General features: G+C 39.6%; 1 protein-coding gene across 2 annotated transcripts in view; it reads left to right on the forward strand.

The window, feature by feature from the left end:
• UBE3C (ubiquitin protein ligase E3C) overlaps window positions 1–23,422 on the forward strand; it is a 138,956-nt gene that overhangs the window by 104,925 nt on the left and 10,609 nt on the right. For both annotated transcript variants that reach the window (XM_058534166.1, XM_058534169.1), the window contains exons 19-22: window positions 7,030–7,242; window positions 15,452–15,640; window positions 15,735–15,801; window positions 22,348–22,478. In XM_058534166.1, the coding sequence (XP_058390149.1) occupies window positions 7,030–7,242; window positions 15,452–15,640; window positions 15,735–15,801; window positions 22,348–22,478 (600 nt within the window). The remainder of the gene's footprint in view (window positions 1–7,029; window positions 7,243–15,451; window positions 15,641–15,734; window positions 15,802–22,347; window positions 22,479–23,422) is intronic.

Here is a 23,422-nt window from a genome sequence, read left to right on the forward strand (position 1 = left end):
TCATCTGAAGAGTGGACAAACAGAATGTGGTACATCCATACAATGGAATATTATTCAACCATAAAAAGGAATGAAATACTGATACCTGCTGCAGCATAGATGAACCTTGAAAACATTATGCTAAGTGAAAAAAGCTAATCACAAAAGATTACCATTATAGGATTCCATTTACACGAAATGTCCCAAATAGGGAAATGTATAGAGACAGTAGATCAGTGATTGCCCCAGGCTGGGAGGGATGGCAGAAATGAGGAGTCACAGCTAGGGGTAAAGGGTTTCTTTTGGGGGTGGTGAAAATGTTCAAAAATTGATTGTGGTGATGGTTGTACAATTCTGTAAAAATAAGAACCATTGGATTGTTCACTTTAAATGGGTGAATTGTAAGGTATGTGAGTTATATCTCAATAAAGCCGCTACAAAAAAGTAATACTGTAATATGGTAATTTTGATCGAGCCAATAAGTGTCAAAAGAGTTAGAGGAAGGATGGAGTCATGGTTGCTCGTTTTAAGCCGGACGGACGAATCGTCAAGTCTTGTTAGGGAAAGAACTCAGTACCTGGTGAGAACTGAGTATGTGCCCTTGAGTGACACTGATATCCTCAAGGTTCAAGGGAGGTAGTTTGACAGATTTCAAAAGTCTAATATTTTATCATCATCCTGTATGGTAAAAGAGTTTTTAAACCATGAAAAATGTTTCCTTTTGATTATTGAAAATAGTTCTTGGTTGTGTAGGGCACCTTAACTGGACCTTGGTAGTTTTTTGAACTCCTAATATCGTTCAGAAACAGAGATGTAACAGCTGTTCTAAAACTCCCAGATATTTACTGGTTGTGGCTAGAAATGGGAATGTGGGTTTGTTACTTTAGTCGTGAAGATGTAAGTTCTTGATCTTCCAGACGTATTTTGGTGGACAGACTGTGAGGAGCAGAACGGTTTCTTTTGTGGAGCCTTGGAACTAGGCGAGAGAAAGGTGAGGGATCAACTCTCAGCTGGTCCAGATTATTTTCGTGTTGTGGGTTGGTTTCTGGATATCCAACAAGGAAAGTAGGATATGAGAACTGAACTTTCATCTCCCACCCACCCAGCATCCCCTACAGGTCTTCTAAAGTAAAGGAACTATTTTAAAAAATAAAGCTGTCAAACTGCGAGTGCAGATTATCAGTTGCAAGGAACAAGGAAAACCCTCTCCTCGTGAAAGCCTTCACCTCCAATGCTGGTGGGCAGTTGTAGCTCGCAGCCCCTCATTTCACCTCCAGTGCTGGTGGGCAGTGGTAGCTCATAGCCCCTCAGCTCACCATCCTGTGCTTCTGGTTTAAGAGTAGGCATGTGAGGGAGGGTCTCAGAGAAGGACAGTCGGGTGAGGGAGCACCGTGAGGGGCGGGTGGCTCTGTTCCTGGGCACTTGGGAGCCTGTGTGGGCAGGAGGATTGACTCCCGGGAAGGCAGTACCACCGTGCTGGTGGTCCTGCAGGGCTCCTGGTGATTCCTTTCTGTAGATGCCAGAACCACTGGACCCTGCACGGTTACACTTAGTGGACATTTGCTGAATCACGAGTGAACAGAGTTCCTTTCCACTCCATCAGTGTTTAAAGAAATGCTGTAGGGTGCCCAAAAAGGTGCCCAGTGTTTGGTTGTGTCGAGGACAAGAGAGAGTGGAGGGCCTGGCCTGTCATCCTGGGTGGCGACAGCACACACGAAACACAAAAACACAGGACACTGTGCGATGGCACGGATCTTTACACTTAGTAACACGGTAGCTGTGTAGACAAAGGGGTTAAAGGAGAAAACAGTGTAGAGAGACCTCTGGAATAGGATTGTGAAGACCAAGGGTTTGAAATGAATCTTGACGTATATGTAGTTTTGCATAACCTGAACTATCTCAAAAGAGAATAAATGATTTTTTGCAGACGAATTCATGGATGCACAATTCCAGTGTGTAAAGTGGTCCTTAGCACATAGCTGGCACTTATTAAATGTTTGTGAAATGATTGGGCATCATATGTTGTGCATAGACTCATGCGTTGAAGGTTAGGTATGTTTCCTGCCCTCCAGGAGCTTATAGTCATAAAAATCAATAGTAGTCCCAGTCAGAGACCATGTTTTTCGACTCCCAGTTATTAATTCTGATGCACAACTATTAAAAAGCATATACTATCAGCATACATTATTTTACATTTCTTTTTTATTTTTTAAACTCCAAGAGTAGCATGATCTGAAATAATTAAAATTATCTTCTTGCTCAATTAGGGTGGCTTTAAAACAAGAGAATCCCTGATATAGTTTTTAGATTAAGTTATAAATGTTCACTTTAGAACTGCCTGAAGATTGATAGAGATGCATTCGAAAAGCATTATTTTTTTATTGATTCTTAATGTAGTAAATTACTGAAGTTATTTGGCAGCAAACAGAAATGGCCTGTGATGTGGCTCACATTTATTCTCCTGATAGTGCCACAATTTGCATTAATTGCATTGCGACTGCACTCACTTATATTAAAAGGCTTCTACTATAATTAATCCTTTTTATTTCAAATCATTTTGGCACAATTTCCAGCTATAAACACTCATAAAAGCAGACAGTTGAAAAATACGTTACAGGTTTTTTCCATATACCTATTGCTGTTTTTTCATGACCAGTAGTTATTGATACGCTTCTAGGAACAAGTGTGGTGCGACTGGCTGAGAATTAAGGCCAGTATGAAAAATGCTAAGTGGATTATTTTGCATAAAAAATAGGCAGTTTTTGAAGTTGTATAATTAACCTGTGTTTAGAAAATACCTTGATTTATGCTTACATTTGTATCTCAGTTGCATACATTATGGAAATTTAATTTATAATCCATTCAGCTGATGCAATCATAGTTTTTAGTGCTATCATTTATTAGTGCTTGTATATTAAATGCTCTAAAGGTTTAAACCTGCCTTGTGTAAAAAATTATACCTATGCATTTACATTTTATGAGTCACAGTGGGATTTCTGTTTAAAATTCAGGTAGCTCTGATATATTTAACGAATTTCACTGGTTTATTGTTACTAATGCAGAAATGGCAAACAATGACCTTACATATTGAACATCAGATGATTTACACTTCCAGTTTACTTTAAAGTCCACTGTACAAATGAGGCTTTTTTTCAACACCTGGAATCAATCATGTCGTCTTCTGCAGAACGTTCTCCTTGGCTTTGAAGTCATCATTCATTTAGAAGTAATGGGATTTATAAGTGCTTCAGGTTAATAGTATTAGCCATTCTTAACTTTAAGCAAACTGTGACTTTTCAAAACAACTCTTTCTTTACATTATCAGTAGATGACTTAAGTGCTAGTCGCCATCTTATTACTCATTCTCTCATTAAGAAGTCCTTTTTTGCCATCTTTTCAAAATTAATTGGGTAATCATTAGTCTTCAAATCAGAAATAAAAGCGCAGGGACATGACACTTCAGTTTCCCTGGCAAAGAACATCTGTGGTCTTAGCTGGAGGGAGAATATTATGAAGTATGCAGTAAACAGATGGTGAACCTGAACTCCTTAGCCACTTGAACCTTGGGGGAAAATGTTATTCAGAATGTCTGTTGGTAGCTTTCTGGAACAAGAAAGCAGTGCACTCTGGATGTTTACTTTTAGGAAGATGTCTGATAGGTATTTTCTAGTTTTCCTCCAGTCATATTAGTGGCTGAGACGCTAACGTGTAGATCTCAAGGGATATCTGCACATTGTCTGGTGGTTTAAGAGGAAAAGGGAGAACACTTGTGTGAGTATGTAAATTCTGGTGTATTTGTTTAAGGATCAGTGATTCCATAGACTACCACCTGTGAAATCGGTGATTAGATACTGCACCTGTGCTGGAAGCTGTGCGTAGAGACAGGGTTCACTTGAACCAGGATGAACAGTGCACGTAGGCTGAGCATTTCTTACCTGCTGGAGGATGGGGGAGCAGAGTTCCAGCACTCTGGAAGCTGTTCACTCTTATATTAGTTAATTCACACAGATCTGTCTTAGTAAACCCTCATGTTTCACATTTAGTGTGTATGGGTGTGGTCGGGTGAATGGCCTCTTGGAAGAGTGACTTCTGAAGTTACAGTTTCATGGCTGAATGATTACCCCTTAGATTAAATTTTGCCTTTATTTTGGTATTCCATGAGTAGCATGATAACACTTGAATCTTAAAACAGTGGTTTAAAGAATATCTGAGTATATCATAACATATCCCACACAGCATAGCTCATTGCAGCAGTTTCTAAGGTGAGGTTAGTCTAGCCCTCGCCCCCCGTCTGTCCTTCTGGGGTCCCTCCGTCTCGGACGTGGGTCACAGGCTGCCCCCCAACAGAGTAAGGTTCATATCACCTGTGCTTGAGACCATGCCTCCAGCTCTCATTTACCAAGTGTGCGTAATGACACCACTGCTCCTCTCACTAGGGAAGGTGGGAGACTACAGTCACGGGAGCATCTCAGAGGATTGTAGTAAATACATGTCTCTTTGCAGATTAGATGTATTCTAACAAAAATGGACTTTGTAGAGGAGATCTAGATTTCCCCTTAATTTCCATATAAGAATCACTCTTACCTTACAGTTAGGAGATTTTTCCAAATAGGCCACATGGAAATGAGATAACTGATGTCGAGTGCTTAGCACAGTGCTTGGCACATGGCAGGCATTCAATGAGAGGTAACTATTATTTTCATTAGAATATTTTTGACAAGAAAGATTTGTTGTGGCTTCCAAGTCAGTCATCTGTTAGAATAAAATAATAAGAATGCATCTGAAAATTTTACAGCATGTTCCTGATTCCTTGTTGCATTTTACTGCCTTAGACCATAAGAATATTTATCATGCCAGGTGAACTCTGACATTATGCTGGAAAACTTACATTACTTAATTTTACTTACTACCTTCTTTTGCTGGGGAATCTCTGGAGATTAATGTAGTAATACCAATACATAATTTAATCCAATACCACTGGTCATCAGGGAAATGCCAATTAAAACCACATTGCACCAACCAGAATAACTAAAATTTAAAAGACTGGCATACTAATAATTGGTGAGGATGTAGACCGTTGGAACCTTTCTACATTGCTGGTCGTGGTGAAAAAATCATTGCATTTTAGAAAACAGCATGTCAGTATCTAATAGAGTTAAACATACCTTGTGACCCAATACTTTCACTGTCAGCAGTTCTTCTCTTAAGTATATACTGAAGAGAAATCAGCACAGATCCACAGAAAGGCTTGTACATGACTGTTCATAACAACTTTACCTAATCATAGCCCCAAACTGGAAACAACTCAATGTCCATCACCAGGTGAATAGGTAAGGATATTACACAGCAATAAATAAAAGAACGAACAGTAACATAGATGATCTCAAAAATACATGTTGCAAGAAGAAAGATATAAAATAATACATACTGTATAATCCCATTTATGAAGTTCTAGAACGGACAGAACTCATCTGTGGTGATAACAGAATGGGGGTTAACCCTGGGGAGGGTGTTGACCGAAGGGTATGAGGGAACTCTGGATTTGGGGAGGGGGTGTAAATGTTCTATGTCTTGATCTGAGTGGTCGTTACACAGGTGTAATCAAATGTAACAATTTATCAAGCTATATGTATGTTGTACATTTTATTTTACTATATGTAAATTATACTTTAATGTAAATAAATGGAAAAATAATTACACATTGCAATCCTTAGACATAAAGGTAGACAGTAACTTAGAGTGAAAACATCATTAATCTGGGCATGAGGGAATATGGGTTTTGGTACCAATTTTGCCATCTACTAACTCATAATATCTGGACAAGTCCTCAGAATTCTAAGGGCCAATTTCTTCATTTTAGAATGGAGGTTGGCACACTGCAGCCTGTGGGTCATATCCAGCCTGCCACGTATTTTCATGTGGTCAGTGAGCTAAGAATGCTTTTTTCATTTGATGGTTGGGAAAAAAAATCTAAAGGAGAATAATATTTCTTGAATTGGAAATTACATGAAATCTAACTTTCGTACACAGCTGTCCATGCGTTATCTTTGCTCCTTTTGTGCTATAAAGGCAGAATGGGGTGGGGGGTAACCGAGACAGTCTGGCCTGCTGTAGTAGATTAAATTGTGACTCCCCCCTCAAAAAAAATATGCTCAAGTCCTAATACCCCAAACCTGTGAATGTGACCTTACTGGAAAAAAGAGTCTTTGCAGATGTCATCAAGCTAAGATGAGGTCTTACTGGGTTAGAGTGGCCCCAGATCCAGTGACTGGCATCTTTATAAGAGAAAGGAGAGGGAGATCAGACACGTACAAGGAAGGCAGCCACGTGAAGAGGCAGAGGTAGGAGCGATAGAGCTACAAGCCAGGGGCCACCAAGGATTGCTGGCAACACCAGAAGCTGGAAAGAGGCAGAGGTAGGAGCGATAGAGCTGCAAGCCAGGGGCCACCAAGGATTGCTGGCAACACCAGAAGCTGGAAAAAACAAGGAAGAATCCTCCTCCAGAGCCTTCCAAGAGAGCCTGGCCCTGCTGACACCTTGGTCTCAGACTCTGACCTGCAGAACTGTGAGATAATAAGTTTCTGTGGTTTTAAGCCACCCAGTTTGTGGCACTTGGTTACAGCAGCCCCAGGAAACTGATACACCTGGAAAGCCTTTTACAGAAAATGCTTGCCAACCTCTGTTATAGTATGAAGGATTCGGCTCTTAAAAATCCCCATTGGTATTAACGTTACAAAGTTATGTAAATTTTACTAATACCTCATTTATTAAGAAAAAGACATGATTTCAGCCCTAAAATTCTTTGATAGTCTGTTCTAGAATTTTTGCCGCACTGCATGCATGCATTGAATGCTTAGACTGTGGCCTGGAACATGGTGAATGCTCACCACATATTAGCTTCCACCATCGCCATCATTATGGAGAAAAAGTATCTGCTGTCTTAGGACTCTGTTAAGTATCAAATTGGACGTACACATTGTTTGTTGTTAGAAAGTATGAAAAAAGAATTGCTATGAAATGCTAACCATTGTTCATTGTTCTTATCTGAAGGCTCTCTATGAAAATATGCTGGTGGAATTGCCCTTTGCTGGCTTTTTTCTGTCCAAGTTGCTTGGAACCAGTGCAGATGTGGACATTCATCATCTAGCTTCGTTAGATCCTGAAGTGTATAAGAACTTGCTTTTTCTCAAGAGCTATGAAGGTGACGTGGAGGAGCTGGGGCTGAACTTCACTGTGGTGAACAATGACCTCGGAGAGGCCCAGGTGAGGAGAGCACCCTTCCCCAGTTTGTTCCTGATGCCCAGCTTGTATTCACGGGGTCATGAGGAAGAGGGTTCACACGCCTGTGTATTTCCTTTTCTGTGAAAATACAGTTGCTTTAGATTGTTTGAGCTCTTGCACGTTTTAGTTAGAATGATGTAGCTGAGTGTCAGAAATCAAGGAGTTGGGGGGACCCTGAAGCACATGAGCCCCGGCATCAGTCATACAACCGGCCGAGTCCAGCCTCAGCCCCTTGAGTGATGCGCTCTCGTGCGTGTCAGCCTGTCCTTCTGTGGAATTGTGTTCTTGTGGCTGTAAGGTGCGCCTTGTTTCTTGTCTCGCTCTTGGTTCCGGGCAGTGCAGGTCAGCACCCACCCGACGGTGCCCTAGGGATGTCAGTGCTCCTTCATCCTCGCCCACTTAGAGTGGACCTTGCTGCTCTAACGCTGCTCGCTGGGGTATTTCTTTTGACCTTCATTATCCATCTAGTTGCGTTTGTTACTTTTATCCTTTAAAAAAAACCAAAACGTATATTAGAGATTCAAACTAATTTTTCAGGAAACAGCTTTATTGAGATATAATGTACATACTATAAAATCCACCCTTTGGAATGTCCAGTGCAGTTTCGTATAGTCATGGAGTTGTGCCACCATCACCAACATCTAAGTTTAGGAGGTTTTAGTCACCCCAAAGAGACCATGTGCCCATTAGCAAGTCACTGCCACCTGCAGTCTAGGCAAGCACCGAGCCACTTTCTGTCCCTGTGCATTTGTGTGTTCTGGACGTTTCACATACCTGGAATCTTCCAGGAGGTGCCCTTTGTGACTGGCTTCGCTCACTTGTTGCAGGCGTCAAGTGCTTCATTCCTTTTTCTGGCCGAATGATGTGCACTGGGTGAATACACCACATCTTGTTTATCACTTGGTAGACGTTTGGGTCCACTCTTTGGCTGTTACGAAAAATGCTGCTGTGAACATTCGTGTACAACATACTAAACTATTCATGGATGGATTGATAACATCTAGGGTTTTCTTTCAGCATTATGAGAACAGGGCAGTAATAGAGGCACATGGCCTAGATTGGCCATGAGGTGGTACTTGCTGAAGCTGGTGGTGGGGCGTTTTTCATACTATTCTGTCCATTTTAGCCTTCAAATGTTCAAATGTTCCCATAATTGACAAAGCTTTTTTTATTTTTAATTTTTTTTATTTTTATTTTTTTTATTTATTTATTTTTCCCCCAAAGACCCAGTAAATAGCTGTATGTCATAGTTTCACATCCTTCTAGTTGCTGTATGTGGGATGCAGCCTCAGCATGGCCGGACAAGCAGTGCCTCGGTGCGCGCCCGGGATCCGAACCCCGGGCCGCCAGCAGCAGAGCGTGCGCACTTAACCGCCAAGCCACGGGGCCGGCCCAACAAAGCTTTTTTTAATGCATATAGACAAATCAAATTAAGGATCTTTGCAGTCATATTCGTTAGTGTCTCTTATTTTATTAGATTTTAAAGTAACCAACTGCACTTTTCTAACTTATGTTTGGGTTTCAGGCAAATATGTCTCTTTCACAGGGAAGAGGCATCTTTTCTCCTATTCTTATGGAGATTGATAATCTTTTCTGAATTTAGTAATTGGATTTTAACTACAAAAATATTATTTCAAACCTTTGTAATTGTTTCTCTAAATTTTTATTACTTGGTTTCTAATCCGGGCTTTGAAAAGTCATCAGCTTTGCCAACTTAAAAGTAACTGCATATTAAATAGATACTAGTGAGCAGTCAATTCACTGTTGAAACTGCATTGACCACCCACACAGGGTGCTCTTTAACCTAACCCCCCAGGTCACAAGCACTAGCATCCTGTCTTGGTAAACACACATATTGAACAAGTTTGGATTATTACAGTTCTGGTCATTTTTATATCACATGACCTACCATGACTGTTCTTTCTTTCTTCACTCATTTGCGAGACGTTTATGACTTTCTGTGTACCAGCCATTATGCTACGAAGAGGAGATGTTTCTGAAACTGTAAGAGCACATGCATTCTTTTTTTGTGTGTGTGTGAGGAAGGTCAGCCCTGAGCTAACATCCATGCCAATCCTTCTCTTTTTAGTGAGGAAGACCGGCCCTGAGCTAACATCTATTGCCAGTCCTCCTCCTTTTTCTCCCCAAAGCCCCAGTAGATAGTTGTATGTCATAGCTGCACATCCTTCTAGTTGCTGTATGTGGGACGTGGCCTCAGCATGGCCGGAGAAGCGGTGCGTCATTGTGCGCCCAGGATCCGAACGCAGGCCGCCAGTAGCGGAGCGCATGCACTTAACCGCTAAGCCACGGGGCCGGCCCCAGCACATGCATTCTAACAAGAGAGACAGCTACAATCTGTGGGATCAGATGTGCATAGCTGAGTAGGAGCTCAAAAGAAGTGCTCAGCTCCAGGTGGGTCCCGGATGGCTCCCTGGACGAGACCCTGGACAGGTGGTGAGGAGTTCACCGGCAGGTGAGCATATTTAGAAGTGGCTGGAGTTAGGGGTCATGGAGGAGAGTAGGTGGATGGATGCCAGGAGGTCTGGGCTTTATCCTGTTGTCCGTGGAGAAGTATTTAAGCCTTGGGCTTTAGAAAGGCTAAACCTGTTCTCAGAAAGAGAGCCAGTGTTATTTCAGTGCTTCAGTGTAAGACAGCCTACAAAGGTGCATTTCAGAGCTAAATGGAAAATGAATAACAGGAAAATATTTGAGCCTCTTGTTAGAGGAAACTGAGGTTTCAATTCTATAAGTTAGGGCAGGACCTGGAAACTGCCTGGGTATTTTTTGGGTCAGGTGGTTTCGGAATTCAGAGAAACCGTAACTTGGGTGTTAAGCAGTGAAGAAAATTTTTAATGATAGGACTTCAACTGTAAGGACTTCAACTGTAATTTTCATTTTTGAAATTACATTCTATAGATCAGTATCTTTTTTTTGAGGAAGATGAGCCTGGAGCTAACATCTGTGCCAGTCTTCCTCTATTTTGTATGTGAGGCGCCACCACAGGGTGGCTTTTACCAGTGGTGTGTAGGTCTGCACCCAGGATCCGAACCTGCAAACCCCGGGCCCCCGAAGCAGAGCACACAAACTTAACCACTATGCCACCGGGCCGGCCCCTAGATCAGTATCTTGAACTAAGTAGATTTTGAGTCAGAGAGGAGGTGAGGCAGACAGGACATTCTTGTACTAAACTCCGTATCCCCCTCCCCCAGCCCCTGGCAGCCACCATTCTGCTTTCTGTTTCTGTTGATTTGACGACTCTAGTACCTCATATGAGTGGGATCATACAGTATTTGTTCTTTTGTGACTGGTTTATTTCACTGAGCATAATGTCCTCATAGTTCACCCATAATGTAGCATGCATCAGAGTTTCTTCCTTTTTAAGGCTGATTAATATTCCATTGTGTGTATGTATCACATTTGCTTATCCATTCATCTGTCAGTGGACGTTATAGTTGTTTTGGTTATCATAAATAATGATGCCATGAATATTGCTATAGAAATACCTTTTCAATTCCCTGCTTCTGTTCCTTTTGGGTATATACCTAGAAGTGGAATTGTTGGGTCATAGGGCTATTCTATGTTTAACTTTTTTTTTTTCACTTTTTTTTGTGTGTGGGGAAGATTCACCCTGAGCTAACATTTGTTGCCAATCTTCCTCTTTTTTTGCTTGAGGAAGATAAGCCCTGAGCTAACATCTGTGCCAGTCTTCCTCTACTTTGTATGTGTGATGCCACCACAGCATGGCTGACGAGTGATGTAGGTCCGTGCCTGGGATCCAAACCCACAAACCTGGGCCGCCCAAGTGGAGTATGCCAGACTTAACCACCACTCCACAGAGCTGGCCTTTCTATGTTTAACTTTTTGAGGAACCCCCATACCATTTTCCATAGTGGCTGTACTATCTTACATTCCCACCAGCAATGTGCAAGGGTTCTGATTTCTCCACATCCTCATCAACACTTATTTCTGTTTTCTTTTCTTTCTCTCTCTCTCTTTTTAAATCATAGCCATCTTAATGGGTGTGAAGTGCTACTTCATTGTGGTGTTATAATACACAGTGCTGTGCTCTAATACTGAGAGTTCCTCGGGAATATTGAGATTGAGTATATTTTTGTTGGCTTCCTCCCTAGACTACAGAACTGTTACCTGGTTTGTACACCACAGTGATGTCTTCAAAAACTAAAATAAGAAGATATCCTAGTGTGTAAATTTGCTGGATATTTTTTAAATGTACCATCTTTGTGGTACTTGAATTTTCCATCTGTTTCTCAGCTTCTAAAGCTACCTATTTCAGAAATAGGTATGGATTAAATCCTAAGTAGAAATGAAGGAAATAATATTGCCTGAGGCTTCCTAATTCTTCTTAATACATGGTCATCTCTAGGCATTTTTGAGAACTGATGTCAGCAGTGTAAGATAAAATAAGAGTGAGGAAGACAAAGCCATATTTTATTTGATTGCAGCTTATTTAGTTGCTTTTGTTTCAACCTCTTCTTCCATACTATAGAGCTGAAATTTCAACAATGCAAAATTCAGGTGTCTTTTTAAAGATGAGGTTTGTCGTCGTCATAGGAAATTTTCAACATACAGATAGTAATGCCTCTTGCATCTGTAGCCTCGCTCCACCTAGTGGCATGGTTTAAAAACTAAAGAAAAGCTTTAGGGCAGTCAGTTTCGTAATGACCTGTCCAAGGCCTTTGCTAATGGGAGTATTTCCCATTTTTCCTTCTGAAATAGATGGTAATAGTGAGATGTCGCATATGTAAGAGTTCCATTAAAGCACCACTGATAATATTGGAATCTGTTAAAAGCAAAAGTGTGAAGTTAAGATGTTCCAATTATTCATAGAAATTTCTACCGAGTAAGGAGATTATAGATGATAATGCATAAGAATAATTATACTAAAGAGTGTAATTGGAAAAATTAAGACAGTCACTAGTAAAGCACCTAATTTGGAGGGAGATCTTATGGATTTTTGTAGAAATAGATATAAAAACGTAGTCTTCTACACAGGTTTAAGTTTATAAAATATAGTGATTTAGGGGGCTGGCCCTAGGGCGTAGTGGTTAAGTTTGGCACATTCCACTTTGGCAGCCCACATTCGTGGGTTTGGATCCCAGACATGGACCTACATCACTTGTCAGCCACATTGTGGTGGCGACCCACATATACAGTAAAGGAAGACTGGCGCAGATGTTAGCTCAGGGCTAAACTTCTCAGCAAAAAAAAAAAAAAAATATATATATATATATATATATATATATAATGATTTAAAGATTTGTAATATGCAAATACTTCATTATATTGGCAGGTTATGTTAATTAATATTCCATTTTAAAATAATGATGTTGCTCTCAAATTTGTTTTCTTTAGTGTGATTAATATGGGGCCGGCCCCGTGGCTTAACAGTTAAGTGCTTGCGCTCCGCTACTGGAGGCCCGGGTTCGGATCCCGGGGACGCACTGACGCACCGCTTCTCTGGCCATGCTGAGGCCACGTCCCACATACAGCAACTAGAAGGATGTGCAGCTATGACATACAACTATCTACTGGAGCTTTGGGGGGAAAAAAGGGAGGAGGATTGGCAGTAGATGTTAGCTCAGAGCCGGTCTTCCTCACAAAAAATAAATAAATAAATAAATAAAATAATGATGTTGCTCTCAAATTTGTTTTCTTTAGTGTGATTAATATGACTGTTTGTTAGCCTGCTTAAAAGGAATATGAAATTTTAGACTACTAATTTATATACACATGTCCCTTCAGGAAAATGCTCGAGGTTTGAGATGGACCCATATATAATCACCTGTTATGTAGAAAAGCATGGAACTGGAGTCATGAGACCTTGGTTCAAGTCCTGGTTTTGCAGCTTTACTGTGTGACCTTGGGCAAGTCATAGAACCCCTTCCTCGTCTTCAAAAGGGGTATAAGTTGCCATGAGGATTAAATAAGCTCATGTGAGTCAGTCACTTGAGAGCCCAGTGCCTTCTAAAGTGCCGTAAAATGTAGACCTTCAGAGTGACAGAGAAGGTAGCTCTTGCTGTAAGAACTGCTCTGGTTCCATGTTTAAAGACCTAAAAATATGCCCTCAAAACTGAAATCTGAGGACAGTTTTGACATGATTTTAAACACTCACTGGGCCGGCCCCGTGGCTTGGCGGTTAGGTGTGCACACTCTGCTGCTGGCAGCCCAGGTCGGATCCCGGGCGCGCACCGACGCACCACTTCTCTGGCCATGCTGAGGCCACGTCCCACATACAGCAACTAGAAGGATGTGCAACTATGACATGCAACTATCTACTGGGGCTTTGGGGAAGAAAAAAAGGAGGAGGAGTGGCAATGGATATTAGCTCAGAGCTGGTCTTCCTCAGCAAAAAGAGGAGGATTGGCACGGATGTTAGCTCAGGGCTGATCTCCCTCACAAAAAATAAATAAATAAATAAATAAACACTCACGGTTATTTAGGGGTAGCTGGAGAGAGGAGTTTAAATTACCACAGTGTACCCACTTTAAAGTTGCTGGACATGTCAGTGCTGCAATTAGGTAGGGTAACTGGGGGCTTTGGAAGTCCTGTAACTGATCACTTCCTGGGTCCTTTGTCTTCCAAATCACACAGTACATCATCATTTATTATCTGCCGTTAATCCACTTAAAGCAAGAGGTGATATTTTATATATTGAAATAGAACAGGAGCTCCTGAGGCTTGAGTAACAGATGGCCTGTCAGCCAAGAGTGAGCACAGGAAGCAATATGGCCTCCCCCAGAGTGGAGACAGTGGGTTCAGAGCCCTTCTTAGCCCTGGTGGTCCCAGCACTGAGAACCTGCGCTGGTGAGAAGCAGCAGACCTGATAAAGCTGCGGAACTTTTATAACATGAGGTGGTCTCGTAACCATTAGACATAGGACAGTTTAAGTAAAGCTCTTTAGCAGATTTTAAAATAGTCCTTCTGTAAAGTGATAAAAAATTGGGGTAAAATGCCATGGCCCAGAGAGAGTGGTGTTGACTTTGTTCTGCTCAGAATATGATGACTACCAAGAGAACAAAGGCTGAAGAAGAAGCCACTGGGGGTTTATTAGTGGCTTTCCCGTAATCCACAGTCTGAGTGTCTCTCTGTACCCCCGAGATAGGCATAGTGAGTTTCCACTAGCGGCAGTCCCCCTTATTGTCTTGGTCGCTCCGGAAAGTCCTTGTTCACTTATTTTGGATTTATTTTATATTTCTTTATCCTTGGCATAGATTACCTCCTCTAAATGCATCCAAGAATGCATTTCTTTTGTTTAAGTACTAGTAACCAAGGAATTTTAAAAGTATACTCTTATAAATTAGGCTTATATGTTTATGATTGTCTGTGGCGTTTTGTCAATCAACTTTGTTTATATGAGTTTACATAATCACAAATGCAAGACTGACAAAACAAACATCACCATTTTATTAATGACAAAACAAGTTCCAAGGGCTGGAGGACTTGTCTGTGGCCACTCCTTAAAGTGAGGGAGAGGGAACTAGAATCCAGGCCTCTTCTTTCTGGTGCAGTGCTTTCTCACTGACACTCTAGTGATGCTTCTGACTCTATACTAGGCCCACAGATTTTGTGTGTGTGGTTATGTAAAGATCAAAAGTTGTTCTTTCTACTTCTATTCAGATACGTAAGAAATGAACTAATCAGTTATCTCTAATTATTAACCTTACCCTTTAAATCATATTTAAAGTACTTTACAGTGGTAATAATAATATGAAAATACAAAGAGAAGTATGCTGCTTATATGAACAAATATGAGTAGTCATTTTATTACAACCTTAATTCCTTAAGCTGTAATGTCTCCAAAATGAATCCCTTCTGACTTGATCATTGGGTTCATATTTTTTGGGTTCATATCTTACTCTTTATGATTTCTCATTTTTTACAATGAAGTGGCCACATCACATTGTTGCGTGATTCCTTATTAGTACTTTGGAGAAAGAGGGGTGGTTAATGATCTTAAAGACAGGATAAGGCACAAGCTTTGAAGAGTCCCATCACAGGTGCATCTTCAAGTCTACATACACTGATGTGGGTACTGGTCGCACTGCTTTTCACTGAAGTTCTCATCACAAACCAACGCAGTCAAGTTTCCTTGAAATAATCGTTTCTTGCTTTTGTTTCACCCTGTAGTCATACTTTGAGAATTTTAAGGCCCTTATTTTAATATTCACAGGTGGTTGAACTAAAATTTGGTGGAAAAGATATCCCCGTCACCAGTGCCAACCGGATTGCGTACATCCACCTTGTAGCCGACTACAGGCTGAACAGACAGATCCGCCAGCACTGCCTGGCCTTCCGACAGGGCCTGGCCAATGTGGTGAACCTGGAGTGGCTGCGCATGTTCGATCAGCAGGAAATTCAGGTGCACTGCCTACTGATGCTTGGAGAAGTTGTTTCAGACATGAAAAACTTTCTTAAAACCTACCTCAAATTTTATGAATTGAACTTTTTTCCAGGTGTTAATTTCTGGTGCACAAGTTCCCATAAGTCTAGAGGACCTAAAATCCTTTACAAACTACTCAGGTATGTTGTCACTACTAGTTAGTTATTTCTGAAAATGCTATGTATGATCATATTTACAACGTAATGTTTAATATACTTTTTTGTATAGGTAATTCTTCCACATGGTTTAAAACCCAGAATGTGTCATGAGGTATATGTTGAAAGTCATCTTCCTAGAGCCAGCCCTGTGGCGAAGTGGTTAAGTGCGTGCTCCGCTGCTGGCGGCCCGGGTTCGGATTCCAGGCGCGCACCAACACACTGCTTGTCAGGCCATGCTGTGGCGGCGTCCCATATAAAGTGGAGGAAGATGGGCACGGATGTTAGCCCAGGGCCAGTCTTCCTCAGCAAAAAGAGGAGGATTGGTATGGATGTTAGCTCGGGGCTGATCTTCCTCACAAAAAAAAAAAGAAAGAAAGAAAGTCCTCTTCCTGTTCTTATTTTCCATTCATCTGCTCCTCCCCTACCCCCCCCATAAGTAGCCACTTATGTTGTTGGATCTTTATATATTTACACGCAAATACAAATTTAATTCTTTTTTTTTTTTTTTTTTTGGTGAGGAAGATTTGCCCTGAGCTAACATCCATGGCCATCTTCCTCTTTTTTTTTTGCTCCCTGCTTGAGGAGAATTGGCCCTGAGCTAACATCTGTGCCAATCTTCCTCTGTTTTGTATGCGGGATGCCTCCACTGCATGGCTGATAAGTGGAGTAGGTTCGCATTCAGGATCCGAACCTGTGAACCCAGGCTCCTGAAGTGGAGCGCGTGGAACTTGAACCACTCGGCCGCAGGGCTGGCCCCACAAATTTAATTCTTAATTTCCTCGTTTTTACACTCTAATCTGCATTTTGTGTTTTTTTCTTTTCAAAACATACATTCTTAAGTCTCTACTTTTGGCCATTTAATTGCTTCCAGTCTTTTGCTTTCAAGAACAGTGCCAGCCAAAACCCACTAACAGTAGAAGAAGAAACTGAAACATTGGACCTCCTCAGAATGTTTGCTTTTGATTAAATTAAAAGTTTCTACTCTTCAAGAAAATGAAAAATCAAAAAGAAGATATTCAAAAGGCCAATAAGCACATAGAAAGATGCTCAACAACATTAGTCGTCAGAAAAACAACAAATTAAAACCATAACAAGAGTGTTCAAAGTTGGAATTGGTGTACCTTTGGGTATTTGTGAGTTTTTTTTTTAATTAACTTTATTATATATACTCGGAAACACAGTTAAAAGAAAAAAATCATCCTTAAAATAACCACTGTTATTTTGGTGTTTTCCTTGATCATAGCCTATTATTCTAGTATTTTCATGTAGTTAGTGGTGATATATAATTTATAATATGTATTCTGTTTAGCATCAGAAATAAACATATCCAAGGTGTACTCTTCTTACAATTAATTTTTGAGATCAAATAGATAATAAACAACTTTGTATATATTGCTGTCTATGTGTAAAGTCTATTTTTTTTAAATGAGAAAAGTGCAGAAGTTAAATTGCTTATTAAAGAATATAAGCATTTTTGGAGGTGAAATTAGAATGAATATGGCTCCCAGAAAAAAAGCTCTGCAGAATCTTAAATATGTATTATAAAAGTGATTTGCAAATGTGAACCATTGATTCCTATCTTTATTATGCATGTGGACATTTTAAAGTATTTTATAAATACTAGAAAATTTAAAATATAGTCTCAAATAAACCAGATGATGGATCAGTATGTGTCATATAATCCCCTATCTATGAAGATAAAGTTGAGTAAGATATAAGCAAAAATGTTAAGTGGTCGTGAGATTATAAGTCATTTTTGCTTCTTTAAAACTTTGTTTCCCTTTATTATCTGAATATTATACAGTGTGCATAATTTACTTTTTAGAACCAAGAACACTTTAAAGCCATTTCAGTTTTATAAAATGGCAGTGGTCACTTAGAATTAATGAAATTACAGGTGATATTTATTCATTGTTACTTTTCTCCTTTTTCTAAATATTTTGAAATGAGCATTTCTTGTAGAATATTTAAGCCATAAAAACATATCCTGTGTAGGACTTCCAGCTATGGCTGAGTGAGGAGAGAATTTCTCTCCTCAAAGATCAGTATTAGCCTGCTATCAAAGGCAGACAAGCATAATAACAAGAAAAGGAAATTATAGATTAATATCTCCCATGAACATAGATGCAAAAATCCTCAAAATATTAGCAAACTGAATCCAGCAGCACATAAAAATGATTAAACCAAGTAGTATTTATCCCATAAATGCAAGGTTCATTTCACATCTGAAAATGTATTAATGTGTAATACACAGCATTGTATAAAGGACAAGACCATATGATCATCTCAACAGATGCAAAAAAAAGAGAAAAGCAATTGCAGCTTTTGAGCATCTAAGCATCTCCTACCCACTCAGGATTAAAAACTCTCAAGAAACTGGGAACAGAAGGGAGCTTCCTCAACCTGCTGCAGGAGGTGTACGAAAACTCACAGCCAACATCACACTGAATGGTGAAAGCCTGAATACTTGATACCCAAGCAAGTGCTTTCACCATTTTTCTTCAACATCATGCTGGGGTTTTGAGCTAATACAATAAAGGCGATAGGTGGGCAGGCAGGTAGATAGGTAGGAAGGAAGGAAGGGGAAAATAACCAACTTGGAAAAGAAAAAGTGAAATAAATAAAACTGCCTTTTTTCATAGATGGCATGACAAAAAAAAAATCTAGAACTAATAAACAGTTTTAGCAGGTTGCAGCATAGATTAGTATACAGAAACCAGTTCTATTTCTATTTACAATCCAAGAATGGAATTAATTAAACAATTCCATTTATAGTAGCATCAAAAAGAATAAAATACAAATTTAGCAAAGTAAGTACAAGACTTGTACCCTGAAAAACTGCAAAACATTGTTGAGAGAACTTAAAGAAGACCTAAATAAATGGAGAGACAGTCCATTTTCATGGATTGGAGGACTTGGTATTGACAAGATGTAGTTCTCTCCAAATTAATCTACAAATTCAATGCAGTCCCTATCAAAATCCCTGCTGGCTTTTTTGTAGAAATCAACAGGCTGACTTTAAAATTTATATGGAAATATAAAGGGCCTAAAAAAGCCAAAACAATTTTGTAGGAGAATAAAGTTGAAGGACTTACACTCTGATTTAAAACTTACTATAAAGCCACAGTCATCAAGACATTGTGGCACTGGCACAAGGACAGACGTATTGATCAATGGGATGTAATTGGGAGTTCAGAAACAAATCTTGATATTTACGGTTAGTTGATTTTCGACAGTTCAGTGGTGCTGACACGCCACCTGGAAAAGAATGGACTGAGACCTTCACCTCACATCATATGCAAAAGTGATCTCAACAGGATCGGAGACCTATGGGTAATAGCCCAAACTCTAAAACTTCTCAAAGAACACACAGGAGAAAATCTTCATGACTTTTGGATTAGATAGAATTTTTAGTTGTACGCCAAAAGCATGATCCAGAAAAAAGAAATTGATAGAAAATTGGACTTCCTCAAAATTAAAGCTTTTGTGTTTCAAAAGATACCATTACTAAAACGAAAAAAACAGGCCACAGATTGGGAGAAAATATTTTCAAGCAATATATCTAATAATGGACTGTGTCCACAATATGTAAAGAACTCTGCAAGTCAGTAACAAGACAACTGAATTTAAAAACATGGGCAAAAAAAATGTTTCACTATAAAGATATATATAAATGACCAATAACAAAATAAGCACATGAACAGATGTTTAACACCATTAATCGTTAGGGAAATGCAAATTAAATCCTAATGAGATACCACTGCATACCCACTAGAATGTCTGTAATCAAAAAGATAGACAAGGGGCCGGCCCGGTGGCACAAGCAGTTAAGTACGTGCGCTCTGCTGCGGCGGCCCGGGGTTTGCCGGTTCAGATCCCGAGCACACACTGCTTGTCAAGCCATGATGTGGCGGCGTCCCGTATAAAGCAGAGGAAGATGGGCGTGGATGTTAGCCCAGGGCCAGTCTTCCTCAGCAAAAAGAGGAGGATTGGCAGATGTTAGCTCAGGGCCAATCTTCCTCACACACACACACAAAAAAGACAATACCAAGTATTAGTGTGTGGAGATATTGGAACCCTCTTGACTGGCTGGAATGTAAAATGGTAGAGCCTCTTTGGAAAAGTTTACAGTTATTTAAAAAGTTAAGTGTAGGACAACTGGATTTTTGCAAAAGAATGAGGCTGTACCCTTACCTCACACTATATTCAAAAAGTAACTCAGAATGCATCAACAACCTTAATATAAGAGCTAAGAACATAAAACTCTTAGGGGAAAATGGGTAAATCTTCATGACCTTGGATTTGGCAATGGATTCATAGATATAACACCAAAAGCATGAGCAACAAAAGAAAAAAAAAATAAATTGGACTTCATCAAAATTACAAACTTTGTGCATCAAAGGACACCATCAAGAAAGTGAAAAGACCACCTACAGAATGGGAGAAAATGTTTGGAAATCATATATCTGATAAGGGTCTGGTATCCAGAGTATATAAAGAACTCTTACAACTCAACAACAAGAAGGCAAACAAGCCAGTTCAAAGATAGGCAAAGGACTTGAATAGACGTTTCTCTAAAGAACATATACAAGTGGCCAGTAAGCTCAAAAAGATGTTCAACATCACTAATCATTAGGGAAATGCAAATCAAAACCACAGTGAGATACACTTCACATCCATTAGGGTGGCTGTTACTAAATACACACACACACACACACACACACACACACAAAGGAAATAACAAATGTTGGTGAGGATGTGGAGAAATTAGAACCCTCGTTCGTTCCTGGTGGGAATGTAAAATAGCCACTATGGAAAATGGTTTGATCGTTCCCCAAAAAGCTGAACATAGAATTACCATATAACCCAACAGTTCTACTCCTAGGTATATACCCAAAGCAGTTGGAAGCGGGGACTGAAACAGATACTTGTACACCATGCATGCAGCATTGTTCACAATAGTCAAAAGGCAGAAACAACCCAAAGGTCCATCTATGTGTGAGTGGATAAACAAATGTGGTATATACGAACAAGGGAATATTATTAAGTCTTAGAAAGGAATGAAGTTTGAATACATGGTACAACATGGATGAATCTTGAAAACATTATTCCAAGTAAGATAAGCCAGACACAAAAGGACATATATTATATGATTCAACTTATATAAAATACCTAGAATGGGTAAATTCCTAGATACTGAAAGTAGATTAGAGGTTACCAGGGGCTGGGAGAGAGGGAATAAAAAATGTACCCTGACTCCTCTGCTCTGTTAAATGCTGTTTCCCAACCTTTCTTCCAAGATAACTTTTGAAAACATTTTGGAAATGGACCGTGGTGAAAGTTGCACAGCATTGTGAATGTAATTTCATTTAGATGAAACATCTTTAAGAGCACACTTATGGAGACAGAGCAGATCATGGTTGTCAATGGGGTGGATGTAGGATTTGTTTGAGGAAATGGGAATGTTCTGAAACTGGATTGTGATGGTTGCAAAACTCTATAAATTTTCTAAAATCATTTACATATATACGTATGTGTGTATTTATATATATGTATATATGTAAATGTGTGCATGTATCTCCCCTTTCTGTAATTAATTTGTATTGCTCTAAATTTGAACTCTAATGTTTATGTAAAGGCAGATAATACCTAAGGTCACATTGTCCCCACTATCAAGTCATAAGTTTAAAAAAATGAAATCAATCCAACTTTTCCTTTGCCAAGAAGTTGTCTTCGGTTGTTTGCGTAACCCTATCTGCACTGGAAGCTTATACCTTTAATGATCTTAGCTATTCCAGTAAATAGGTTTAAAATATTATCATATTCATTTTGGTGCCAATTAATGCACTTAGGATATTTTATTGATGTTATTTCTGTAGTATATTAACAATGAGGGAACAATATATAGCAATTATTTCAGTTTTAGGAAGCACTTAACTAGATTAAAAGCTATAAGTAACAGATATTACACTTTAGAATGGTGGTCTGATCGTGTGCTGGGGTTGGTTGTTAGCCATGGTCTGTACATTATTGTCAGAAGGACAGGTGATAAAACGAATTTAGACGCTAAGATTGTGCTGGCAAAATAACTAGCTCTATTTGAAATAAAAATCCTAATGTCTACCATTTTTAGATGTGTGACCATCATGTAAATTCCTTGTTATTTAACATCTGCTACTCAACAGACGTTGATTTTTAACTCCCAGGCGAGTTCTTAAAACTCAGACCCCTTTGCAGCATCTTTTCTTGCCAAGGTTCATCTTGTAAGTACAGGGTGTTCCTCATTCTGGTCTTTGATACTTTGATCCCTCTGAAGTTTCTTCCCCTTCTGTCCTAGCCCATCAGCTCCCAGGAAAGGAATAAAAGGTGTTTCTTTAGAGGTGGGTTTCAGCCACGAGCTCTGTCCATCACTGTGACAGGATGCAGAAAATGCATCGCTTTTGTAGGTCTGTTGCTCTAGTGCCTTTAGGAGAATCTTGCTTCTGCAGTGATCTTGTTTTTAGTAAAACATTGTTCATTTGGTCGTAGGAGGCTATTCTGCTGACCATCCTGTAATCAAAGTCTTCTGGAGAGTTGTGGAGGGATTCACGGATGAAGAAAAGCGCAAACTACTCAAGTTTGTCACAAGCTGCTCCCGACCCCCTCTCTTGGGGTTTAAGGTATGCACCTTTCATGCCATGTGCTTTATTTTATTTTATTTTTAATTTTATTTATTTATTTTTTCCCCCAAAGCCCCAGTAGATAAGTTGTATGTCATAGCTGCACATCCTTCTAGTTGCTGTACGTGGGACACGGCCTCAGCATGGCCAGAGAAGCGGTGCATTGGTGCGTGCCCGGGATTCAAACCCGGGCCGCCGGTAGCGGAGCGCACGCACTTAACCCTAAGCCAGGGGGCCGGCCCGCCATGTGCTTTAAAAACCACGTTGTAACTAAGAAAGGTGGCAGGATGTCAAATAGGGTTAAATGAAGTTGTGCAGTACACACTGTGTAGTGCTTTTCTAACACCAAATTTTATTAATTTTTCCTCTATTTTTAGCTACATTAAATATTTGAGCTTGATCTATTAAGTATTGGTTATCATCTTCATGTCCTCCTTGTATTGGTTTTATTTTGGGGGTTTTTTTTTCTGTGTCCGCAGTGTTAATCTATTGATGTGATGGTTGTACACTATGGTTAAGATTGCCTGTGAACAGATCCTGCAGACTGTTGGACTGTCTGTAATGTAGATTATCAGTCTCATAAGTCTGTAATGCATCTTAGGCTATTTTTACTACTGAACTGAAGAAAACACAAGCTAAAAATGTTGATGTAGTGTGTTTGGGAAGAATGATGTATGAGCAGAAGTATATGTTTTCCTGGTTGTTGACTGTTACCTATTTTATGTTACCTAGCCTTATTGTATCATTTCTGATAATTGATGTTGATCTCATATAATTTAGCTTGATATTTTTAGCAATTAAAATTGGTCAAAGGACAGTTAGTGTTTCCTTTATTCATTGTAAATTAAAATAATTTAAAAATACACAATGATGGTATATATAGTATAGAATAATATCAGTTTAGGTAAGCATTGTATATTGCTTGTGCTTGTGAAACTTATAGA

The sequence above is a fragment of the Diceros bicornis genome, chromosome 3, assembly GCF_020826845.1.
Source record: "Diceros bicornis minor isolate mBicDic1 chromosome 3, mDicBic1.mat.cur, whole genome shotgun sequence".
NCBI lineage: Eukaryota > Metazoa > Chordata > Mammalia > Perissodactyla > Rhinocerotidae > Diceros > Diceros bicornis.